Source organism: Chinchilla lanigera, unplaced genomic scaffold, assembly GCF_000276665.1.
Source record: "Chinchilla lanigera isolate Chin_1 unplaced genomic scaffold, ChiLan1.0 scaffold00068, whole genome shotgun sequence".
Lineage (NCBI taxonomy): Eukaryota > Metazoa > Chordata > Mammalia > Rodentia > Chinchillidae > Chinchilla > Chinchilla lanigera.
In genome coordinates, this window is record NW_004955469.1 from 12,550,851 (window position 1) to 12,576,711 (window position 25,861).

Consider the following 25,861-nt stretch of genomic DNA (forward strand, 5'->3'; position numbering starts at 1 on the left):
AGATGTGCAGGAGTCTCTTGGGGGCCAGGGGCAGAATGTTATGGATTATATCTAATGTTCCCCCAAAGCCTCATATACTCACAGGCAGAGCTTTTTAGAGCTTGCTGGATCTAGAGTGTGTGGTACTGGGATTAAGGGTGTGTTGTAATAAATTAATCCACTGATTGGAATTAGCATTGTTCTAGGTATGGTTGAGTGGATTTACTGAAGACAGATGCCCCACCTTGAGTGTAAGAGGATTCTAGCTTACATGGGACAAAAAGGAAAGGCAAGCTTGTTGCTTCTTGCCTGACATGCCATAGACTATTAAAAGACACTTCCCTTGCCACAAGATACAGTTAGCAGAATGCAGGGGAACAGTGGTTTGAGTGCAACTTTGTAATATCTTCCTAATTTTACAGTACATGTCTAAAATTCTTTTTTTTTTTTTTTTTTTTTTTTTTGGTTTTTCTCCGGTACCGGGAACCGAACTCACAACCTTGCGCTTGCCAGGCAGGCGCTTTGCCGCTGAGCTAAATCCCCAGCCCCTAAAATTCTTTTATGGGTGATCAAGCCTTTATAAAATTGAGAGTGTGAATCGAAAAGAGAAAGGCAAGGCAATTATTTAAACTCATCCTATAGTATAAATGACTGATATGATGTGTTCCCTTTGAGTAAATTCTAATAGTAAAGGAGAATATAAAGACACTGACACCTGGAAAGAATGAAGCTTGACAGGCTGATAGATGGACTCAGTTATAGAGGGGGAGAGACCCTAAAGACCAGCTATTACATGGTCCCCATTGCTTCCCATTTTTTCTATGAGAGAACTAAGGCAGTTTAATGTAGTGGCAAGCTCAGTGTGAGGACTGGGTTGTACCCCAAGGGTCCAGATCCTACTCCTGGAAGAGGGACTTCCCATCACACTGAGCGGATACAATACTGTAGCAGGGGGACTGGATCAATTTCATTCTCCCTATAGTTTGGTTTGGGCCATCTCTGAAAATTGTCTTGGGCCTGCCTTCCTTTCACTGGGAGGTGTCATGGTGGGCTGCTCTACGGGTCCCAGAGCTGCCTGTGCTCCAGGGGCTCACTCACCTTTGGCCGCATCCACTTCAGGGTAGAAAGGTTTTTTCCTTGGAGTAGTTTCTGGCCTATGGAAGAAGCTTCAGCAGGGAAGGTCTCATCCATAAACCACTTTCCCCTGCTTAGGCAATGGTCCCGCAAAGAGTTAAAGTCCTGATCCTTGAACTTGGTAATGGAGGTCTCTGCTAGAGGATCTGAGTAATGTGCCATGACTTTCCTTAGAAGACTTCTGAGGTCCTTTTTTTCTGGTGAGAAAAAGACACACTTTTATGGGTAAGCAGTCAAGTCCTAGCATGACTAGATATAAGTCCCAGAAAAGCACTCTGTTGTTCCCATCTTTTTAAAGTGAGGGAACAAAGACCTAGACCCTTGCTGTTCCTGGTGACACATCCAATGGGTGGATGAGCCTGAACTAATCCTTATTTCAGTTCAGTGTTCAATCTGCTGTACTGAATAGTTTCTTGGTGTGTTTTTATGAGCACCAAGAGCTGGGGTATCTGTACATTTAATGCACATTCATTGAGCACTGAACCTGTGCCTGGCATTCTTCTGAACACTGGCAATCCAAAGATAAACACAACATGATCTTTATCCCTTAGGGGCTCCTTATCAAAGTAGGAAAGATGAGTTAGACATCTCAACAACCAGATAATGTTCAACAGAAATTATTCAATTAAAAATGTGTACAGATTCCTGTGGACATAATAAATAGGGGGAGCTATGTGCTCTATGAACAGTTTTGGATGACTCTTTCATAGGCAGTGACATGTGATTTGGGCCTTGATAATTTTCTGGGTGGAGAATTGGGTTGGCAAGGCCCTGGGTATGGAGGGAAAGGAGAGTGACCAGAGGGTTTGGTGGAGTTAGTAAGTGTTGGAAGAGATGGCCAGAAAGGCAGGTGGGAAAACCGGTCTGAAATGTTTTATAGCCTCTAAGCACTGCAGAGTGATGGAAGAGTTGGAGTCTTATCAGATCTGTAGATGTGATGGTGCTCCAGAGAGCAAGATGAGGCTGGAGGGTGGAGAGGATAAGTAGAGGCTAGAAGCAGAGGCTATGAGACTGCTGCATTTGCCCATAGGAGAGACAGCAATAGAGCATAAATAGTAATGATGGTGGAGGGGAGACACATTTCATAGGTAGAACCAATAGGATTAGATGATGAACATGGGAGGAGGAGGAGGAAAAAGAAAAGGCAGAAACGTAACGTGAACAGGCACATAAGTTTGCTTTTGCTTTTACCACTTACCTGTTGGTTCTGTAAAAGTGAACTGGTATCTAAATTTCTTTACCTGTATGGATTGATCATACCAACCTCATAGCGTTCATTGCAGTATTAAGCAAGGTTTGACATAACAGATGAAGCAGAGTAGTTGAAATATAGTAGGCATTCAGTAAATGTGTATCTAATTCCATAAAGGGAAAGAAGGCTGGGATTTTTCTTTAAGGCAGCTACAGGGATGCAATTCATGCCATTTGCATCACCTCTTCCACCCATGAGGCTGGCCTGGATCTGAATCCCAAATTCATCCTATGCATTGAAAAACCTCCTCAGGCCTTATAGTAGTGCTTTTGAAGCTTCTTTGGCCAGTGTCTGCTTAGGTGACACAAAAGACCCCAAGGTCTGCCCATCCCACCCATTACTACACCACGATGAACACAGGATGAGAGAAGGACATACATACATGACTTATAAGGAAAGAACATGAGCTTACAATCAAGATTTTGAATGCTGGAAAAATGTTTGCAAACTTAAAATAACTTAGCAATTATCTTGCAGTTACCTTATAATGGTATGTGGCGAATTATTTGGATAGCACAAATTCAGAGCCAGAATATCACCAATTAAGTGTCATTGCACACACTTATTTGGAGAGAACTGCACATACAATTGCCTTCCAGACAAGATAGTAGTAATTTCCATTTGAACTAATAAATTGAACCACACAAAACTGGCATTTGTATGGATTAAAAATAGTTGGATAGAGTCAGATTCATATGGTTTAATCGGACGTAAAAAGTGGTTAAAGATGGGCAGTTTCACATAGTTTTAGCCTAATATATGTATTTCTTCAATCTAGTTCTTGGAAAATAACAGACCAAACTATTTAATATGTCTCACCACTCACAATAGGATTATAGCGAGAACCACAACAAATTAAATAAATAGTGATAAAGCTAAAAGAACAGCAAGCCATCATTCAAGAGCAAGAACACAGTGTTAGAAACTACTTGTCAATTCAAGGCAAAGGCAATGACTCTGATAATAAAGAGTTGGGAAAATTGTGGGTTTACCAACTGCATGTGTGCTTGGGGATAGAAGAACTAACACAGCACTGCCAAGCTTCCACCTCTCAAATACTGGAGTATATGATGGACTCCAGCAATGAGCTACTTTTATGAAATTTTATTTGTATGAGAATCAAATGGTAATTATTCTTAGTAACACAATTACAGGATTGCTAGGAAGAAGCCATTTGCTGCACATAAAGATAAAAACCTAAAGAATTTTGCTTCATTTTCCCATTAGAATCAGGTAAAATCCTTACATGTGGGTATCAATTCCCAGCCCATCTGGAGGGTCCCCATTGCCCACTATTGGGTATCAGTTTAGCCAGACTTTAGGAATCCCTTGTGAAGCACACTTTCATCATTTGCAAAATGGAGATGAAGGTAATATTACACACGTAATAGGGCTGCTGTGAGACTCAGCTGAAACCATGCTTGCAGAATGCTTAGCACAGTGACTGGTAAACGGAAAGCAGTCAATACCTAATAATTATTAGTATGATTATCATGATCACTTTTTAGCATGAAAGAGCTGTGCAGAGAGCTGCCACACTTAGAGACAAGGACTTGCTCAAAACTAAGGACAGGCTGGGCTCAGGGGGACCAGAAGGGGTGAAGCACAGTGGGCAATCACACCTCTCTCCTCTGCTCACTGGCTGTTCAGGCCCAGGTGGGAAGGGAAATGTGCTAAGAGTGTGGAGGTAGGTATCTGTGGATGGAGGAGGTGGCTGCTTTTGGTGGCAGGGGCATTTAGAGAGAAATGGAGAAGGGAGGCAGACAAAGGAGCTTTCTAGGTCTCTACACAAACACACACACGCACACACACACACACGCACGCACACACACACACACACACACACACTTTACACTTCCCAGGGCCTCCTCCTTTCTCTCTGGATTGTTCATCACGGAACATGTCACTATTTCACTTCTGTGTACCCTAGTAAAGACCAGCCAATTTTCCTGTGTGTCACTGCGAAGAGTTTCTGGTTTCTATCTTCTCCTCTCTTCTTGCCTCACTTTGTAAGGCACACAAAGGCAAGACAAAATTCTGCTGCTTTGATTTAAGAAAGAGAATCAGGGAGATGAAGGCCTACTTGATGTTCAGGTTTAAGTCTGTCTTGCTGTAAGGTATTTCTTGGGGGTGGCAAGAAAAATGACATAGGAGGAGTTGACATGGAGTTGATATGAAGTTCTTCCTGTGAGTAATTTTGTGAGCTAACAACCAAGCTTCAGAAGCAGGAAGAAAGTGTACTTGGGGCTGTGAAACCTTTTCTGTTTATCACCTCAGTGTCTGTGAAACAAGATGAATGCAGGTTTCCTTGATTCCTCTCTGTGTGAGGGTCTGTCTTAGTCAGCTCGGGCTGCATAACAAAATATCAGAGATTAGGGTAGTCTTGGCAAACCTGTGCCAGTGTGCTACAGTGAATACACAGAGCCCTCTCTGTTGGCATGCAAACCAAGACACCCTAGCAGCTGAGCATCAGATAACAGTTGCTTTTCTCTAAACTAAAACCACAGGATTCAAGTTTAGTTGCATTGTTGGCACTTTGTAATAAAAAAAGTGGGTTTGGGGTTGCAGTTTTGATACTTGATCTCTAAAGGTCCACATCACTGGACTAGGGAATTCAACAACAGAATTTATTTTTTCACAATTCTTTCTGGAGGCTTGAAGTCTGAGAACAGATTTCTAGCCTGGTCAGATTTTTGTGTTCTCACTGGATCAGATGCATTAGTCAGCTTTCCCATTACTGGGACAAAATACCCAACTCCCACAAGTTAAAGAAGAGGCTTAATTTGGCGCATGGTTACAGAAGATTCAGTTCATGGTTATATGGCACCAAGGGAGAAATTTCATGACAAAAGAACACGGCAGAGCAAAGCTGCTTAGTTCATGGCGGCTGTGCAGCCAAGCAGGGGAACAGTGCCAGGGAGGAATAGGTGAGGGACAATATATAGTAACCCAAGATCATATCTCCATGACTCACCCAGACACACACCAAGAAGAGTGCTTCACTAATCTACTAGGCATTTCCTAATCCAATGGAGTTGACGTATCAGCCTTCATGGTCACATGGAAAGGAGAGAGAAAGAGAAAAGAGAGAAGGTAGACACAGAGAGACAGATTGTCCACTCTTCTTATCCATCAGGTCCTACTATTATGACATCTTTTAACCTCCATACCATCTTAAAGGCTCTATCTCCAGAAATTGGCACGCTGAGGGTGAGGCTTCATATAAATTTAGGGGGAAATATGATTCAGGCCTCAGCAGTGACTAAAAAATAAGTGCTATGCATAGCTTATATGGTTTTCAGCAACTTGTCATTTTTAGCCCTACAACAGGCTGACCCAACTCTTATGGTCCCAGCTATGTATTCCAGGGAGTATCAAAAGGGGAATTGGGACATAGCAACTAGGACTTCAGAATACAGATGAAGGATACCAGTAGACACGAGGGAAGAAAGACACCAGCACCTAACTGCTGAATAAATAAATGTTATTGAATTGATGTAAAGACAACGAGGGCTCCTTAATGGTAGAAATGTCTTAGGTACTTACTGACCTTTGCAACAACATGGATAAATCTCAAAAAGCATTACTCAGCATGAAAGAAGCCAGTCAAAACAGAGTACACTTTCATTTTGTACCAGGAGTCAAACTCAGGACCTTGCAGTTGCCAGGCAGGCACTTGTGTAACTGAGCTATATCCCTAGTCCTCAGAGTATATGTTGCATGATTTAATTTATATAAAATCCTAGAAATGCAAACTAATGTAATATTATAGAAAAAAGTTTAGTAATTGTTCATAAATGGGGTGGAAGGAGGAATAAATTTCAAAAGATTATGAGAAAACTGGGAGCAGTGCAAATATTTATTATTTTGAGTGTGGTGATGATTTCACATGTACATGCAAACACTTATCAAAGCTACACTTTAAATATGTACCATTTTATATGTTAACCACACCTAAAGAAAAAGTTGTTTAAAAAATAAGTGCTGTGCATAGCTTATATAGTTTTCAGCAACTTGTCCTTTTTAGCCCTAAAAAAGTAGTTGAATTCTATTCACTTTCATTACTGCATAACATGTTAGCTTTCTACCATTTATCTAGATATCCTCTCTCAATGGATATTTGGTGTTCTTTTCCTCTTTGTTTTAATAGAAATTATTCCATAAATAGTCCCGGGCACATCTTCTAATAAACATATGCTAGAACATCTCCAGCTTGTATTTCCAGGAGTGAAATTTCTTGGGTAGAGAATGCACAGATTCAAGTATGCCTGCTGTGGCTTGTGTCTAGATGTATCCCCCAACCACCCAAAGCCTCATGTTGTCACAGATGGGGCTTTTTGGAGGTGGCTGGATCTAGGGTGTGTGATGCTGAGATGAAGGGTGTGATGCTAGTATTAAGGATACCCCACACTGGGTGTGGGACTAGAAATAAGGCTGCTCCTACTGCTGCTTTGCTACTTCGTTCCATTGCTGCCTTATGCCTGCCATGAAATGTTTCTTCTCTGTGATGCCCTTCTGCCATGCCACCCTGCCTTGGAGCCAGCTGACTATCAACTGAAACCTCTGTGAACTGTGAGCTGAAATAAGCCTTCTCTCCCTTAACTTTGGGACAGATATTTTATCTCAGCAACAAGAAAAGTAACTAAGACAATGCCCAATTATTTTCCAAGGTTGTTTCAATTTAGAATCTCACCAGCACTGTAAGGAACTTCCTATTGCTATATATCCTCAGTAACTATTGGTATTGGCAAGTTTCTTATTTGTATCTGTCTAGTGGAAGTAAACAGCTGGTCCTTGTAGTCTTAATTTGTTTCCCTGATTGCTGGTAAGATTGAGCATCTTTCAATGTGTTTCCTCTCCATTCATGTTCCCCCTCTTGGGAAATGAATATTCATATCTTATGCCCATTTGTCTATTGGGTTGTCTTTTTCTTATTGATTTGTTGGAATTCTTTACTTACACTGGACATCTATCTTTTGTTGGTTATATATGCTGCAAATATCTCCTCCTAGTTTGTGGTTTAAAGGGCTTTTGCAGAACACAGGTATTCTTTACACAAATAGAAACATATTGCTAATATTTGCTTATAAATGTAATTTTTATAAATTGAATCAATTGTTAATTATTCTGGAAATCAAATGTAAGAAGCTTTGTGAGAGATTCTCTTTTCACAATATAACTTTATTTGTAATTAACACTATTGTTTTTCCAAAGTACTGAGTTAAAGATTTTTATAGTTCCCCATCAACAGATGAATAAAGAAAATGTGGCATCTATATACAATGGAGTACTACTCTGCCATAAAGAAGAATAAACTGGAATCATTTGTAGGTAAATAGGTGCACCTCAAGATCATAATATGAAGTGAAATAAACAAGACACACATGTTTAAATATTGCACTCTTTTGTGTGAGAAACCCTATGGGCAAACAAAGAGCAAAATGGAGGATGGATATTGGGAAGTAGGAAGAATATGTTCAAACAGGAAGGGGAATAAGGCGGGGAGGAAACGAAGAGAAAAGGGATTAACAAAACAAAGAATGGAAGGAAAAAATGGAAACAAAGCTTCTGTAGGTGGGGAGGGGAAGAAGGGTTGAAGGAAGGGGAGAGGAGTGGGAAAAAAAGAATTAAGGTATATTATGTACAGGTACAAATTCCTTATGATGAATGTGAGTACTATGTATGGCAAATATGTACTAATGAAAAATTTTTAATTAAATAAAAAAGATTTTTATAGTTATAAAATTTTAAAAAGTTTAATAGTAAAATTAAAAAATGGAATCGCAAAGAAAAAATCTTGAATACTTAATAAGTAATACTGAAGGAAGATATGTGTGTGTGTGTGTGTGTGTGTGTGTATTTGATACAATCTCTATTCCCTCCACATAAGATGGTGAGACCAGACTAGACTGGGTAGGTCATACATCACGTATGGCTTACAATGCAATGTAGCACAGGAAGGTAGAATGTAACATCATAAATAGAATTCAGTTTGATCCAGAGATTATAAATACATGATTCTGGATTATTTTAGATTCATGGCTCTGTAATAATCACAGATCTCTGTTCCTGGTGCTGTCCTATTCAACATTTTTACTTTAGTCCTTGAAATGAAAATGAAGATCCTTTTCATTTTCCTCTTTCATCGTGTTTAGTAATAGAAATAAAGAAGTACCATTAACCAAGAGTTGAATCAAACCCTAAATGACTTCAACACCAGGAAGATGAAACTTAACTAAGGTCACTGCAAAAGTGTCTTTGCATTTGAAAGTGAACTGTGCAAGCACGCAGTGAGTAGGGTCTGCCTTGGCTAAATTTTATTAAAATAGTTTGCTCAAAAAACTAAAAATAGAAATTCCATTTGATAAAGCTATTCCTTTTCTAGGTATCTTCCCAAAGGAGTTAGGGTCATGATTTTACAGTGATACATGCATATGCAGTGGCCTATATGCCCATTCACAGGTGGATGGATAAAGAAAATGTGGTATACACAATGGAGTACTACTCAGCCATAAAGAAAGATAAATGTTATCATTTGTAAGAAAATGGATGGATCTTGAGGCCATAACGCTAAGTGAAACAAGTCAGAAAGATAAATATGCTATGATTTGTTTTCTTTCTTTCTTTTTTTTTTTTTTTTTTGAGACAGGGTCTCACTATGTAGATCCAGGCTGGCCTCAAATTCATAGTGATCCCCCTGCCTCAGCCTTTCAAGTGCTGGGATTGCAGATGTTTGCCACCACACCCAGCCCTATGATTTCTTTTATATGAAAAATAGTAACATATAAATAATTTACAGAGCAAAATAAAAGAGAGTTTGTAGGAAACAGGGAGATAGAATTTGTGGTGATGTGCAGAGGATCTGGGGAAAGAACAGACGGCAGAAAGAGGAAAAGGGAAATAAAAATGATCAAGACACAGTATGTGTATGTACCAATTCCCCAAGATGAATGTAATAATTATGTACCACAAATATATATCAACAAGAAAAACTTTTACATGCCTTCCTTTCTGTTTAAAATGAGGCAAAGCTATGAAAGATTTGACAGGTTCTGCACAGTTTCCAGAGCAGGACAGCATCGCTCTAGCTGAGATGGTGCCAGTCCCATGTCCAAAGCTGCTCTTGACCCACATAGACATCTGTGTTCAGTTCTAGGGCCCACATTCCAAGAGAGCCATCAACATTCTCAGTCACATCCAAAGAAGAGAGCTGAAGTAGTATAAAGACACCTGGTCGGGGAAGCAAGCACCGCACTCACAGTCAGAACTGGCCTGCAGTGGTACCCACCTGGAGCAAGTGGTGACTCCATCTCATCAGGCTGGAGACTGTCCAGCTGAGTAGACAGGAGCCTGGAAATCACTCCCTGGGAAGAAGAGCTTGGGAGCAAGGCAGATGGAAGAGCCTACAGATTCATTATCCTTGGCCTTGTTCTCCAGAATATCCCTGCTCTGAGATAGTAAAACTACCTCTGGACCCACAGTGTGGTTCTCCACCCCTAAGTCTCCCTGACTGCTTCTCCAGTTCCCAATGTTAGATTCTAGTATGGAAAACTAGGCTGTGCCTTATCCCTTAAGAAAAAAATGAAAAAAGAATAAAAGAGGCAGCATTGAGTGACAATTATGAACAGGTGGAATTAGGTCAAATTTGGGTTTCAATCTGGGTGTCACTGACTAACTGGAAGACCTTAAACACTGATATATCTCAACTTCCTTTCCTTAGATATAAAGTGGGCTGGAGGTAGTAAGCCCAGCTTACTAACACTAGCTAGGAGCAATAAGTGAGAAGATTCCTATAAAGGGCTTGGTGTGGCACATAGTAAATCTTGTGACCATCACTCCATCAGAGACTGCCCAGGTGTCCCACCTGGCTACTCTTTGGCCATGAGCTTAAGCCTAGTGACGAGGGTCCTCATACTAGGTGGTGGACACTACAGACACCAGCTGGCCTCCTGAAATTCTAGCATCAGGTCTTTCCTGGTTCCCAGCACCCTGTTCTTCTCATGTATCGCAGACCCTCACACCCCTCTGCCTAGTGGAAACTGAGTGCTCACCCTCTGTGGGAAAGGATTTGAATGTAAAGGAAGCTCACATAATGTGCATGGTCCAGGGGGTGGAGCTAGGCCCCAGATCCCAGGGGGCGGGGTAGTGATGTTGATTAGAGAGCTTTGCAGTAGAACTTTCTACAGTGAGTGGAATGTTCTATATTCAAGCTGTCCTGTAGAGCAGCCTGTGGCTGCATGTGGCTATGGAGCTCTTGAAATATGGCTCCTGTGTCTAAGGAACTGAATTAATTTGATCCCATTTTATATCATTTACATTTAAATATAAATATCTACATCCCACTAATGGCTGCCTTTTTGGACAGTGCTAAAGAAAACGGCTGCTAATGACTTGAATTAGGACGGAAAAAGGAAGGATGAAGGAACATAAAGAGGAACTAGTACAGCAGCAAAGATGCTGGAAAGGCGTGGTGGGGAAGAATCCTTGAGCCCACTGGATCCCTTTCACCTTTGACCTGCTGGGCTCTCTCCACTCAGCTGCCTTTTTTTCAGCATCCAAACCTCACACCATTAAACCACTCAGTCACTTGTGCCAACAGTAGGACCCAGAACACCAGCTCCCCTGGCCTCTCAGAAACAGGGCTGCCTGGTGTCCCTGCCTGCAGGACAGATGTGCTTAGCATATTCCATCTACAAAGGGTGACTTTGCTTGCATTTTGTTTCCAATCAGCTAAGAAACAGGAAGAAGCTTTCAATTGTTGCCTGCCCAGGAGTGATGCACACGGCCCTCTCCTGGCTGGTGTTTTTCAGAACAATAGAAATAAATCTGATGTAATGTAGCAGAACACGACAAGGGACGGTTTTCCCCTTAACAAATACTCGTTTGAAATGGTGCCCAAACCCTGCACGAGGAGCGATCTATTTCCCACAACAGTGTTCTAGCAAAACCCATTACTAATTCCACAACTCAAATTAAAACTAACAGAGCTTGAAGGCTGGGGCTGACACTCTCTCTGCTGACAAGGAACAAGGAAGGGTGGGGGAAGGGCCCCTGCACTCTCGTGTGTATGTGTTTAATTACACTGTTTAACACGTGGAGAATAATTTAGCCACCCGAGTGGAGAAAATAAGGCACTTAACTGCTCTCTGCCGGGGAAAAAAAAAGCCTGTGCAAACCACTTTCAGCTCTCTGCTACCTCTGCACGCCTTGGGCCTTTGGGGGTGGGGGAGGGAGAGGCAGAGGGGAAAGGAGAGAGGAAGAGAGAGATGCTGGAGGAGGAGGAAGAGAGACAGCAAGGGGGGATGGAAGAAGAGATAGAGAAAAGAGCAAGTGAGAGAGGGAAGCAAGGAGAGAGAAAAGAGAAAAAAGGAAAAGGAGAGAGAAAAAGAGAAAAAGAGAAAGAGAGAGAGGAGGAGAGGCAGAGAGAGGATTTTGTGCACGTGCCCATCTGCCACAGGTAGAGAACCTGCGGTGCTTCTGAAGGACAGCTTGTGGGAGATGGTCTCTAGGGGTGAGACACAAATATAAATGTCAGATTTTGAGGAAGGAACCTAAAAACCGGAGGAGTGCTATCCCCAGGCCTCCCACACTTCCGGTTGTCTCAGTGTGTTTCCCTGCTTGTGTACCCTAAAAGAAATGGGTTTGGGTTGTAGCCTCCAGAAAGGTAGTTCTCAGAGGAAGACTGTGCAGGCCTCACTTTGTAGAATGCGGAACTGAAGCGTAAGGTCAAACAGACGTTTCATCACACTTTTAGTAGACTCCTGTCCCACCCCAGCTTCCAGGCAAGCAAAGCCTGCCCTATACAGCCTCCTTGCTACTTGATCGGGGCCTAGAAGGGCATGGGGTAGCAAGAAGTTTTCAATCTCCAAGATCATCTCTACTCCTCCATGGCCATGCATGTGGGAGATGTGAAAGAAGCCTGTCTTGTGGCTTCAGATTTACAAAGCTATGAAGCATCCCGAATCTGAAGCAGGTGCCAGAGAAGTGAACACTCAGAATAGAACTATCCATCGCCTGCCAGTGACTGGGTCCAACCCCAGGGCCAGCTGCCAAGCAGATCAACAGCTTGGCACAAGAGAGCAGAACGCAGAGGCTACCTTCTCTGGCAGACAGGGCAGATGCATCCCCTCTTTGTTACCCAAAGGATTGATGCAGCTTCATGAAAGTTTCTGAGCCTTGGTCACATCTCTCCCTCCTCTAGCCTCAGTTTCCTCATTTAGAAAACTAAGAAATCTGCGCTTACTCTTTGAAGTGCCTTTTAGCTATAATAGTCTGTGTTTCTGAGAATGAGTTCTTATGCACCCTATATAATATTGTTGGCAGATAATAAAATAGTGATCCAACAAATGTTTTATTCCTTTCCATTAAGTTTAGGTTCATCCTGTGCCAACACAGGAAAAGGAAACTTGTTTTTCTTAGAAAGAATCCTCCTTTCCCCTCTTTGGAGACCTTTGATGTACCATTCAATTTAAAAGGAGCTCAAAAAAGCTCTTGAATAAACCGTTAACTCTTCGTGGGCAGGGTGGAATGTTCTTTCCGGGTACTACAACTATATGCATCTCAGAGACAGTGCATAATATTTGATATTTTCCTAGATTTCTGGGCATATTGTTTTCTACTCATGAAGAAGATAAGCACTTCTCACTTAATTAATTCAGATCTTCTTTTAAGCATATTAGAGGGCCACTGAAGTGGGGACCACCAGGAACCAAGAGAGGTCTTAAGAGCTATTGTTTCAAACCAGCGCCCCCTGGACAGAACCTAGCCTACTACCTGCTCCCTTCGCAAAAGTATGAACCAGAGAGGGCCATGTTCAGGGTCTTTTTTCTTTTCTTTTCTTTTTCTTTTCAAAGGCCCTTTTCAAGTTGAGGCCACATTCAGGTAATCTGTTTATTCCTAAAGGATCTCTTCTTGGCCTATCTTTTTAGCTTCTCTAAGTGAGACAAAGAGAAGCAGACGGGATGAGGCAGACAAAGGCAAAGGGGCCACACGGAGAAAGTGGCAGGAAGGCAACAGAGAGGGCCTCGGGATGGGAGGGAAGCTAGGCCTAGTTGGTGAGTAGGTGTGGGGACTGTGAGGAGGAGGATGGAGGCATGGGAGCCCACGATGCAAGAAGCATAAGAGCCACTGGGGAAGGCATTCCCATGCCATTCTACCAGCCTACGGTGTCAGTGTCACATGCCTCTTTGTCCCACTGGTGTGAAGACCCAAGGCACAGCAGGAAAACGATGGCTGTGTGTCCCACAGGGAACTCTGGGGTGATCCCCACTCCCAGCGCTGCTCAGGTTACCACAGGAACCATGGTGGAGCCCGCTGTCAGCCCTCTGACCCAGTGGCCTTGGGCATGCAGCCTGCGCATGGTGTTCTGGACATCGCTGAAGCTTAAGGTTAGGGGTAAGGAAGGAGAAGGGGCACTGGATCAGGATAGTTGATGGCATGTGCCAAGCCACTAGAGCCCCAGGAACCAGCTCATTCAGAAAGCCTCTGCCCTGGACTCCTCCTCCAACTGATGGCTCCTGAACACTTCTCAATTTTGATTCCTGGAAAGACGCTCGTACTTTCAGAGATGGGGCTTAATGATGTAGTTCAGCTGTTTTTCAGCTGCTACTAAGGAAGGCTTAGACTAGAAAGAAGACAGGGCTCCCCTGAGAGATCTAGAGCATGTGTCTCTGTGGCTTAGGACCTTATTGGTTCTCCTTCCTCAGGCCCTGAGAGCCCATTGGATCCAGATGAGGACGCTGGAGTCTTCAGAACAGTGCCTCTGGTCCACAGGTGTGAAAGGGTATGGCTGGTTCTCCCTGCAGGGTGGGACACCCTGGTTGGGCCCCATCCTCAGGCCTGGGAGGTGGGTGTGGCAAAATTGAACCAGTGTGGTCAGAGCACAGAGTGCTACCGAAAGGAAAGAGGGAAAGCAAAGGTGCATTGGGGCTTGTTTGGTGGAGTAAAGATGTTAACCCCAAAGCCCTGCTTTCTCCCAGCAAAAGGACTTAAAGGCAGCCCATCACCCAGACCACTACATCAGGACACAGCATCCCTCAGTATCCATGGGGGTCCGGAGGGCTCCCAGTCCTCCATGGATACCCAAAGGCAGGCATGTTCAAGCCCCTCCTATACCAGGTATGACTGAAAAAAATGGTAAATGTTTACATTTTAAATAATGTATTACAGTAAAAAACACATTGCCATTAATACCCCCAGTACTCCCCTTGTCTGTGAACACTTATCTCATCGTTCTCATCATTTTCTGAAGTAGTACTGGAAGTCCTTTTCTCATGAGTATCTTTAGCTGTGCTGTCACAGCTGCCTCTATGTTCTGAATCAATGCAAAACATTTGCCTTTAGTGGTCATTTTGATTTTAAGAGCCAGAAGCCACATTGTGCCAGATCCAGCAAATGAGGACACACTGTGGTGTTTTCACAAGGTCATCCTGTTGGGTGGCACTAAACAGCAGCATTCACCAAATCACTGGTCAGGCCTTGTGAAGACACTCATGAAAAAGGACTTCTAGAACTGCTTCTGAAAGAGGCAAGAATGATGGGATAAGTGTGTTTGAAGTGAGAGGGTATTTCGAGGGGGATTAATGGCAATATATCTTTTAGGTAATAAATTTTTTAAAAATTTAAATATTTACCATGTATTTCAGTCACATCTCACAGGATAATGTAGGTATGGAAGGACAAATGTATGTTACAAAATATAATGGCAAAATCAATATACATATTGATATATTTATTAATAATTTATGCATATCCTCCTGTGTATTTTAAATTACCTCTAGATGACTTATAATGTCTAACACAATGTAAATAAAGTACAAATAATTGTTATGCTAGAATGTTTGGGGAAAAACAGCAACAAAAATTTTGTTTGTGTTCAGTACAGAAACTTTTTTCTGATATTTTTGATCCATGATTGGCTGAATCTGAGCATGCAGAGCTTACAGATGTGGGCTGGGGATTTAGCTCAGCGGCACAGCGCCTGCCTGGCAAGCACAAGGTCGTGAGTTCAATTCCTGGTACCGGAAAAACAAACAAACAAACAAAAAAAAGAACTCACAGATGTGGGGGCTGACTGTATATTAGGACATATCTAGTGGGACATATGTAATCCACACGTGTGCGTCAGTAGGATATATACTCTATCCTGTTATGTTATTTATACTGTATTCCTTTCCTCTCACAAACAACTCCACCAGAGAGGTGGCAATGGTGCAAAACTTCACTTCACACCCCTGTATCATCTCCTTCCAAATTGGTTCTTCAGGCTGGTGATATAGCTCAGTGGCACAGCGCCTGCCTGGTAAGCACGAGGTTGTAAGTTCAATTCCCAGTACCAAAAAAGAAACCAATTGGATTTGTTTGTCAAATCCAACTCATAAACGGCTTTAAACAAATGAAAGCAAAAAGACTGTGTCTGTGGCAATGCAGTCTGGATAAGTGACCCTCGCTGCCTCTCAACATGAGCACCAATGAGGACCCCCTCAGGGATCCCATGTTCTGTTGTCTTCCTTACTAAGACAGTAAGAATGTGCTTGGCTGAGCTTTCCTGGTTGTTTCTTGGGAGAATCAGCTCTGGAGATGGTGAACTTCCTGTGTACTCAACAACTGCTCATTATAGTGCAGAATTTTTTATTCAAAAAATATTTATGCAAAGTGAAAAAGAACTCCATAATAGAGTCCCTGGAGAATTCGGGAATCAAGACCGAAGAGAGATTGAACCTTCTCAGAACAAGGCAGTGCTTCCTACTGTGTCAGTGTAGGGGGTGGCGCATGCACTCAGTTGGCCCAATGTCTTTGCTTTGGTTTTCTAAGAGCCTTTATATGCAAATCTGAATCATCACCACTGAGAAGGAGAGTAGGAGGCAATATTAGTCCAAACATTCACTATAGAACACTTATATCCCAGAGTTCTCAGCAACAGCCTCCGGAATTCTCATTCTATGCGTGATTCTTTAGGAAACATTGTTTAAGAGGCAGAGTCCCAAGGGTTGTTGGGACTAACATTTTCCCTGGATTCTGCACAGCCTTGGGCTTTTGTACTGAGAGTAGCATGTGCCACACCGCACAAAGTTTGAGGGCCTTAGGACGCGTTCAGACTTCCTCCCAGCCTGAGGAATGACAGGCTGGAGCATCCTACTTGAGGGCACTTTGTGGTTTTCTCATGGGAGAAAGAGGTGCCACCATGGAACACTAGTTCTTTGCATAGTGTCCAGAAAACGCTGATAATGATAACTCTAACTTTACTGAATGTATCTTCTGTACTGTCTTGGGTTCTTTTAGCCCCTTTTAGACTCTCGGTATTCTTTCTCCCCAAGCCAGGAAAGTGGCTCTGACAACTATTCCTGGTCTCAGATAAGGTGCTATGCCTCAGGGAACAGGGTCTGGGTTTCCCAGCGGCTGTCAAGGGGGCCAAATGGCACAGACTCACCAATGTGGAATAAGGAGAGAGAGGACAGAAGAAACCGGCATGAACACTGCTTGTCTGCTCTCCCAGATGGGCCATGCTAAGACTCAGTGCTTCTGTAGAGCTAGTCCAGAGACATGCTGCTTTGGCCAAGTGGCCATCTATGTCTCTGGGAAGGGAGGCCACCTGGGTGACCTGTGTTGCTTCCCATCTTCCTCTGCTTATTTCCCATTTCCCTCACTCTCCCTGCTCTGTGATTGTATCTCCCAATAAATCTGTACAGTAGCACTTCCACTTGGCCTCAGGTTGTCTTTTATAGAGAACCCAGTCCAAAGTAATAACAATAGTAATGACTAAAATTTCTTGAGCTCTTACCATGTGCTAGCCACTACTGAATACTTTACATACTACATCATTTAGCCCTTGCAATCTTATGAGGCTATGGCTACCACATTTTAGTGATGAGGAAATGGGGACCCAGTGAGGTAAAATACGATGCTCAAAGTCACACAGCTAACTCATAGGGCGGTATCAAGAACAAACAGAGTACACCCTCAATGCCAGTATGCAGGTCATTAATTTGTGTATTTCCTGATAACAATTTCTCTTCTGAGATGTTCTCCCAAGTGATCACCAAATATAACCAAGTAGGGGTGGGGCAAAATGAGGCACATAGAACTCTAGCTCAGTCACATTTGTGTCTGGTATGAGCTTAACAGCAAGTCACTTTTTCCATGTACAAATTAGGAATAATAAGGTTGTGCTGCATATCACTGCTAACTATTATGCAATTTGTAGGTCATTATATTCTCATCAGCCGAAGTACTGATCAATGGACTTCTTTCAGCTCTCATGCACTCTCCCTCCCTCCACAAGCAAGAGGGTCAAGCTGAGTACAAGGTGGGGCACTCAAAAAGGAATGCTGATGGAAGACCCAGTTAGCTCCTCTTGGGCATAAGCCAAATTCTGCTTGTGAGTCAGGACAGTGACTCCATTATAACCACAGAGGGAAGACATCTGCACTTGCTCTAACCTGGTTAGCTTGGCTTCAAACTAAATGGCTAAATTGCCTCCCTGAGAATAGCACTGCACCTCAAAGATGACACAGCTTCAGCAGGTGCAGAGCCTCATACAGTATGTGATAGTGGTACAGCTATAAAGATGTGGGAACCATTTGAGATTCAGAAGTGATAGTGATCTGCCTTTAGTAATTAGTGCAGATTTTTCATCTTCATTCATGTATGTAATCAGTACACTAGATCATTAGAAAACAGAGGGCCTGGGTTCATGTCTTCCTTTTAGCAATATTTTAGGAATACCTACTATGCACCCGACTTGACATCAGTGAACACAGGAGACACGACTCCTGCCATCAGGGAATCCCTCATGGACAAAGATGCTCTCAAGGGCTTGACTTTGAGCAGAAAGCAAAGGTGACTCAGTAATTGAGAAATCCTCTATTTGCATGAACTGGACAAAATTTGGATAGGCTTCTCTTAGAAAGTCAAACTTATCTTTTGCCCTTGTTCTTCTTAAAGCATCTCCTTGGACCATTTGAATCAGAAATAGCCAGTTTACAGAGCTACCAAATCAGACCTCTGGGGGTGGGAATTCAAAATCTGCATCAAGAAGCAGCTCCCTGGAAAATTTGGAAGGTCACTCACATCTGGAGGACTGTCTCACTTCAGCGCCCAGAGAGACCTCCACTCACACCTTACCTGTGTCCTGCTCAGGTACTTATGATGGAGCAGTGCTCAGCAGTGTTCTTGTAGGAGGCTGAGGGAGGACTGGGCTGGTCCCACAGGTTCAGCACCAAGAATCTGTAGGATGGAAAGCAGCAGAGGGGATGGTGGAGGACAGCACAGTCTCTTTGGAGAGACTGTAAGACAAATGCAGTGCCAGAAGCTACTGACTTCTACCCCTCAGGCTCTTCCTTATATGGGCACACCAGGTGCTAGGACTCCACCTTAGTTAAACAGTGACTTCAGTGTTTGGCCTTGGCAGGAGAGGTAGGGAGGAGGGAAAGGGAGAGAATATGAGATATAAGAATATGAAAAGACCCTGGCTTTTAACAGTAAGATCTCCCAGATCCTCCATCCCAACATGATCCCTGCCTCACTCCACTTCTCTCCTGGACACCCGTAGCTATTGACTGCTTAGCTGCCTTGGTTGCAGTTTTCATTGTTTTGGAATAAGTCCTTCATCTTTATTCTGCTTCAGGGAATTTATGTTTTTACAAAACCTTTCTAGATGCACAGAGGAAGTGCTAAGAGAATATTTAGAGAAGAAATCTTCCTTCATGCATCGTTCTTCTCTGTAAGCACACTGCCATATCTTCTCCATCAAAAGTGGTCACTCAAGGCAAATTCTATCCCATGCTTTTTCTAGTTTGGAATTAGAGTCTTCTTTTTACAAGTAAATTTCAGAACAGATTAACGTTGGGCATGGTGAGACCTGGGAATGGTCTCTGTATCATTCCTGCTTATTGGGTTGGGGAAAAAAATCAGATGAGGCAGGCAAAGCCCATGTTTGCTGATTCTAGAACCGTAATAATGTCATTTTCCCTCTGTTATAGGAGATAACAGTGCAACCAATTGTCTTGGTTACTTTTCTCTCATTGCTGGGACAAAATACCTGATGCCCAAAATTAAGGAAGGAAAGGTTTATTTCGCTTACAGTTTGTGGAGCTTTCAGTCCATACTTGGCAGGTTACAAGGCAGAGTGGCGCATGGCAGAGGGCTACAGCTTATGGCAGCAGAACATAGCAAAAGCAACAAGCACAAAAGCCAGGAATGGTGGCAAGCAAGCCTCTTCCTCTCCCTTACATATGTAAACTATCCACCACAGGGCAGGTGTAGCTCTCACACTCATAATCAATCAAACTCTAAAAGCCTGCCCCATGACCGCATGAGGCTTTGGGGGGACACACAGACACAAACCATAACACCAATAAAGGGGGAAAAATGGGGAAATCATCATAAACTCTTTTATGGTCCAAATCCAAACTGTGATGGGTGAGAAGAAATGGGAATTGGAACATGGAAAGAAGAATCCAAGCAACCATAAGAAGTGGCTCAAATCACCCTGGGAGAAAACATAGTGGATGCGGGTGGGAGGCACTTGTTTGATTGATTGGAAGTGGTCTTAATTCTGGTTCTGCAAGTTCTGGCTTTATCATCTGAGCAAGTCCTTTCTCTGAGTGTCAGTTTACTAATCTATAAAGAGAGGCTTATAATGCTTGCCCAACTCTGCATGATATTCGTTTAGTGGGACACCTGGGACCACACTGTTAGAACTTTCACTATAAATACACTTAATAGTGCACACACTATTATATAAATGTGGTTAATGAAAATGTATGTATTTGTGGTGCATTTGCAAAATAATTTTACTAAAAGGGTATGCAATCACAAATGTTTGAAAGTCATTATTTCAAGAAAAATGGTGAGAAAGTGCTTTATAAAGCCGCTTCCACATGGGTCTATATTATGATGGTACCTCAAGGGAAATAACTGAAAGTTTTCTGGATTACTGATGATGGTTTTGTCTTCTGTCATATAACAAATTATTTTTCCCCAAGAGCAAGAGCCATAGTCGCTAGAGTAGTCTTGGGGAGTATTGAGTTCAAAGGGAAATAAATGTCTCTTAATGGAGTGTTTGATGCCAGAGGCAGGTCACTTTGGGAATAATTGCACTATAAGAATGGCCTAGGGGCTGGGGATTTAGCTCAGCGGCACAGTGCCTGCCTGGCAAGCCTGAGGTCATGAGTTCAATTCCCAGTACCGGAAAACAAAACAAAAACAAAAACAAAAGACAAAGAATGGCCCAAGTGAGTGCATTACAAGGAAGATCTGTTTGCAAGTCCAAGAGGCTATTTGCTTTTTTGGCTTCTTTGGCTATTTTATGTCCTCCCCATTCATATGTGGTCTTTAAAACTATCAGTGACTTGTGTTTTTCAGAAGATGCCAGCCTGGGGCTATAAACCCGGTGATACCTAACAGTAAATTCTTAGCTGGACTTCTGCTTTGAAGGAACAACAGCATGCCCCTCTCTTTATGATCTGCTCTGAGATGTAACCCTTTTGTTCCCACACTGGACCCACCATGACTACTCCTTCTCACAGAGACTCAGTCTCCTTCCCTACACCAGAAGCCTCCATCATCACTTCCTACATCCAGCCAATGCACAGATAGGGTATGGCCACCCAAGCAGGATTGCTCCCTAAGTGTTGATCCTGGAGAAGAACACTGTCATCATCTCAGTGCCCTGCCATACCCACCCTTTCTCTGCAGAGCCAGGCAACCCCTTCCAGTGGCTCCTGCACCCATGCAGCTAACATCTCAGCCTCTGTGTCCTATGGAAATGACAGAGAAAAAACTCTTCCTTGTACCCTTCTCTGAGCTAGAAGAGAATTGGAGACAGACTAGATTCAGAGTTCCCCTGTCCCCCAGGAATGTAGGCTATAGTCCCTGAAACAATCTACCTTCTGGTGGAAAGACTTCTTTCTCAGGAGACTCTACTCACTCAAGGAAATGCAGCCCTGGGTCCTCCCTGCCCCTACCTCTAACTGGGCCTCAGAATACCCAGAGCTTCAGAGGCACAGCTTCTCCTGCTCCTCTTCTTCTCCCAGAACCCCCCACTCTATTTACCTGCCTCCCTCTCTTTCCCTCCATTGTTCCTTTACAAACAATATCCTGGTGTCAGGCTTTGTGCTGGGCTCAGACACTGGGCAGTGACTCTGGCGGACACAGCACGACCTGCTGCTTGGAGTGACTACACATAGGCACAGACAACCAATGGTCACAATACTGCCAGGTAGTCTCACGGGGCTCAGGGCTGGCAGGCTCAGTGAAACTCCAAAATAGGGAAACCTCACCTCAGTTGGTGGAGGCAAGGGGGTCATGAGAGGCTTCCCAGGCATGAGGGGTGTGTGGTAGATGGGATCCAAGCAGGGAACAGTGTGGTAAGAAAGTATAAATCCTAGGAAAAGCTTGACAAATTTTCCCAAAGTAAAATCTGTGACACCAGCATCCTGGCTAAGACACAGACAGCATCTCCGATCCCCAGAAGTACCCTTGATACCTTTCCCCCACACTAATCCTCCGGGGCACCCACAAAGTAAACTGATAAGCCTCATTCTCTTCTCTTTTACAAGAAAACAAACCCAGTGTTGATTTAGGGGATTAAATCAAATGCCTATGTAAAATGCTACAAGGGGCAGTCTTGTGCAGGGCAAACAGGTATACTGGGACCTTGCCATGGAGTGAATCGGGTCATCGCAGAGATTATATGTGATGTTATTCTCCCCTTGGGATGGCAATGGCAAAGTCAACAAAGTAAGGTGATTTTTGTTAGTGCGAAAAGGCATGAAGAGCTTGGAGACCCAGCCAGCCAGAGTTTGCTCACTATGAGCAGAATTCTGGGTGGATATGAACCACCCAAATCAGGCCCGGGGCACCCCACATTTCTTCTTGTGCCCAGGTGACAGACACTCTCAAAAGCCAGGGTTTCTATTCACATGTGCAGTGGGATGCAGGTGAGAATCTGGAGCGTGAGGGTAGTAGGTGGGCAGGAAGGGTGTAGGCACAAGCAACAGAAAGAATTCAGGGATGGTTTAAAAATAAAAACTACTAGTTTTGCCTTTTTTTTTTTCCTGACATTCATACACCAACTCAGACATTCTAGTTATTGGGGCCTGCAGCTGCAGGCAAGAGTGGTCAACCCAGGTTTTCCATCCCTATTGCACTGGCTTGGAGGTGTTTTTCTACAGAGTGCCCTTCGGCTGTCTACAGAGCATCCTCTGTCCCCTTGGGATACCCTGAACCTTCTGTAAGAAAGCTCTGCCTTGCCCAGGGTCTGAGCTCTAGACTGACATAAATATATTGTTTCTAGCCCTAGTTCTTTTTTCTCCCAAATTGCTTTCTGGGGATCTCTTCCTTCTTCCCACGCAAATCACTTGTGCAATTATATGTCTCTGATGGGAGGTATTAGAGTCTCAAGTTTCTCATTTAAACTTACTTTCAAAAGGATCACTCCTTTCTGTTTTGCACACACCCTTTGCTATTTTTTCTTAGAAAATTGGGATTATATTACATACTGTGTTGTATAGTGCCTTCTCTGCTTAAAATTAGATCATGAACATTTTTATATGTCACCGTATAATCTCCAACATTATGATTCTTAATGACTAAATAGTATTCTCTTGCTTAAATGCAATATTGTTTTGTAATTGAGGGAAAACCTAAACAAATCCTCTAGCTTCCCTTGCCTTTAATTAACTTTAAAAATCACTGCTTACAGAGGTCAAGCAGCTGAACAACATATTGTTAGTCTCCCACTAGTTTTCCTACAGATGACACCTCTGACTGAAGCTGCCTAACAGGCAACAATTATTCTCCGGTTAAAGGTCTTGCTCTATGCTAGCTCTCTTGCTCATTTTCAGACTACAGCCCTTACCTTGCATTCCTGTGAACTTGTTTACTTTTCTGAGCTGATTCCAGCTACCTGCTGCTGACCATAGGAATTGATCCAAAATGGAAATGTCTTACCATCAAGATAAAAGAGTGCTATCATCACAAGATGTTTCCCATGCCCAGTGAGTGCCATGCTGACTTAGTGCCTGGGAAACACCCACTTCAGCAGGTAGCCCGCATCTCATCCTCACCCCTACACCCTCAGAGACCAGGGAAGTTGTATTTCAGATGCTGAAATGTTACCAGCATCCTCAATAAAGTCTATTTTCTTTCTCCCTAATATTGATCTCCCAGGCGTTGTTTTTTTCTGTGGGGTGAGCTGCCTAACCTGAATTCTAGAACAGTTTAACCTATCCTGCATTTTTAAGGTTGTTTCTAACTTTTGGCCTTAATAATTCCTTTCACACAAAGCTTTCCAAATGGTGCTGATGGATTTCTTATATAAATTCCTAAAAGTGAAATCACTAGGTGAGCTGTCTCACTGTAAAGGAATTTGATTCTTATTGCTACAATATTTTTCCAAAGGCCTGTGCCGGCCTGCCTCTCTAGCAGTGCACGAGGGTCTTTCTCTCAAATGCAGATTATTTTTACATTATGAAATGGTGTTTCTTCCCCAGCATGGGGAGATGGGTACTGGAGAGTAGAGAAGTGAGCTCCAGATCTCAACGAAGCCTCAAGTCAGCCAGTACCTCTCCTTCAGCTGCATCGCCCCCATACCATGTGCTATGCCCCAACCACTAGAGTGCTTCCAAGTGCCCAAGTGTTATGGTTTAGACTCCCTTATAGGTGGGGCTTGTGGGGATGATTAGATGATGTGAGGCTATAGCTTAATTGCTCTTGGGAGGGAGACCTGTCAGGGGAGGCTGGGGGCATGATTTGGGTGGGTGCATCTCTCTCTCCAGCTCCTTCCCTTCTGTCCCTGCTCCTGACTGCCATGACATGAGCAGCTTTCCCTCTGCTGTCCCCTCTGCCATCCCATCATTTGCCTTGGAGCCAGCTGACAGGGACTTGAAGACAAAAGCGAAAATAAACCTCTCCCCTTTTAATTTGTGGGTGTTGGGTTGTGTCTCAGGACAAGTGGCTCAAACACCAGGACCTTAGTTATGTTACTTCTTTATGTAGAATTTCTGACCACCTTTTCTCTGCCCATTCAAACCCTCATCACCTTTCAAGGCCTCGTGCAAGCCCTACTGCTATTTTTACTTTTTATGAGCAAATGTTTGATAAATATTAACAACTGCAACTACTAGGGTTACTTCTTCATAGAGTACTATGTATGGACCCTGGATAAAGTTTTCCTATGCTATGCATTATCTAATTTAATCCTTATAGCCCTACAAGAGAGGTGTAATTGCCTCCATTTTGCACACAAGAGAGTGTGATTTTGAAAGGGTAAATAGCTTACCAAAGATAACAACTGTAAGTGGCCAACCAGGATTTAAAGTCAGTCCAATTTGACTTTAAAGCTTGGGTTTTTATCCTCCATGGAACCTTCTCTGATCTCTTTCTCTCCCTTTTCTCTATTATATCATCTCTCACTTTCTCACATAGGCTATTGTACACTTGCTCAATGCCCAGTTGGTCTGTAAGCTATTTACAGGGCATGGATAGCATATCCTCCATATACCAAACTCCTAGCAGATACATGGCCCAGAAAAGGTGCTCAATATATCTGTCTGGCCTTAAGTGCAGCTCATAAATCAAGTGAATCTTAAAGAGGGAGACCATTAATTTATCTTGGATGATAATAATTATTTTGCCTAGGCAAATGAACTATAAGCTACAGAGTCCTTCACCTAGAATCTGGAACTGACCTGAAAAGCCAAAGAGATCACCATTGGAAGGAGGGATGAGTAGTTGATCTCCAGAACTAGAGCCCTGTGGGTCCCCATGACCTCTGTGAAATATGGGTTTGTCATGCTCTTTAGCTCAGAGAAATAAGTGAATGATCTAACATTAATTTCAAAAGAACATTATAACTACTCAAGCTTTCTGATCAACCTGTCCTGGCCTTAACAAATGCTTATTGTAGAATTTTGAGTAATTACCTAACATCAAGCCTGTTTCCTCAACACCAAATTGATGACAATAATAGTATGTAACTCATCAGGTATCAAGAAAATGAAAAAAAGAAACACCAAAAATCGGAAAAATTCTATAATCCTGAGTTTAGTAGGGAATGCACATTCAGTAAAGAAATATTAGTAAGATTACACTTAGTATTCAGCTGGTGCAGGTTTAGGAGAACTGGATTAGGAGGCAGGCTGGGGCTTAGAAGATAGAAACCAGGGAATAACCTAGGCCAGGGAACTAGAACAGATGCTGACCAAGAGGAAGTCAAATTGGGAAAAGGCACTCATTTTCATTTGTTTTATGTGGTTTAAAAATAAGCAATTCAGTATGTTGTAAGTACTGATGAAAACAATACTGGCACGATACCCCTGTCTCCACAGTGCTGTGTGTGGCCGTCCCTATAAAGATGTCCACAGGGTGCTGCCTTTGCTCTTTTCCATGTTTTAGCATCCTTCAAGGTGTGTTCCTCTAGTGGATAACAGACCCATGAAAGCACAATCTGAGGGTGGTCACTGTCATTGCAGCCTGAGGACAATCAGTGGACCC

General features: G+C 43.0%; 1 protein-coding gene across 1 annotated transcript in view; it reads right to left on the reverse strand.

Annotated features, from left to right (window-relative positions):
- Positions 1 to 18,603, reverse strand: part of Capn13 (calpain 13) — a 71,564-nt gene extending 52,961 nt beyond the window's left edge. Inside the window, exons 1-2 of the mRNA XM_013522570.1 lie at positions 18,488 to 18,603; positions 1,078 to 1,310 (exon numbers count right to left, since the gene is read on the reverse strand). Coding sequence (XP_013378024.1) covers positions 1,078 to 1,275 — 198 coding nt within the window. The 5' untranslated portion in view covers positions 1,276 to 1,310; positions 18,488 to 18,603. The remainder of the gene's footprint in view (positions 1 to 1,077; positions 1,311 to 18,487) is intronic.
- Between the last annotated feature and the right edge of the window lie 7,258 nt (positions 18,604 to 25,861).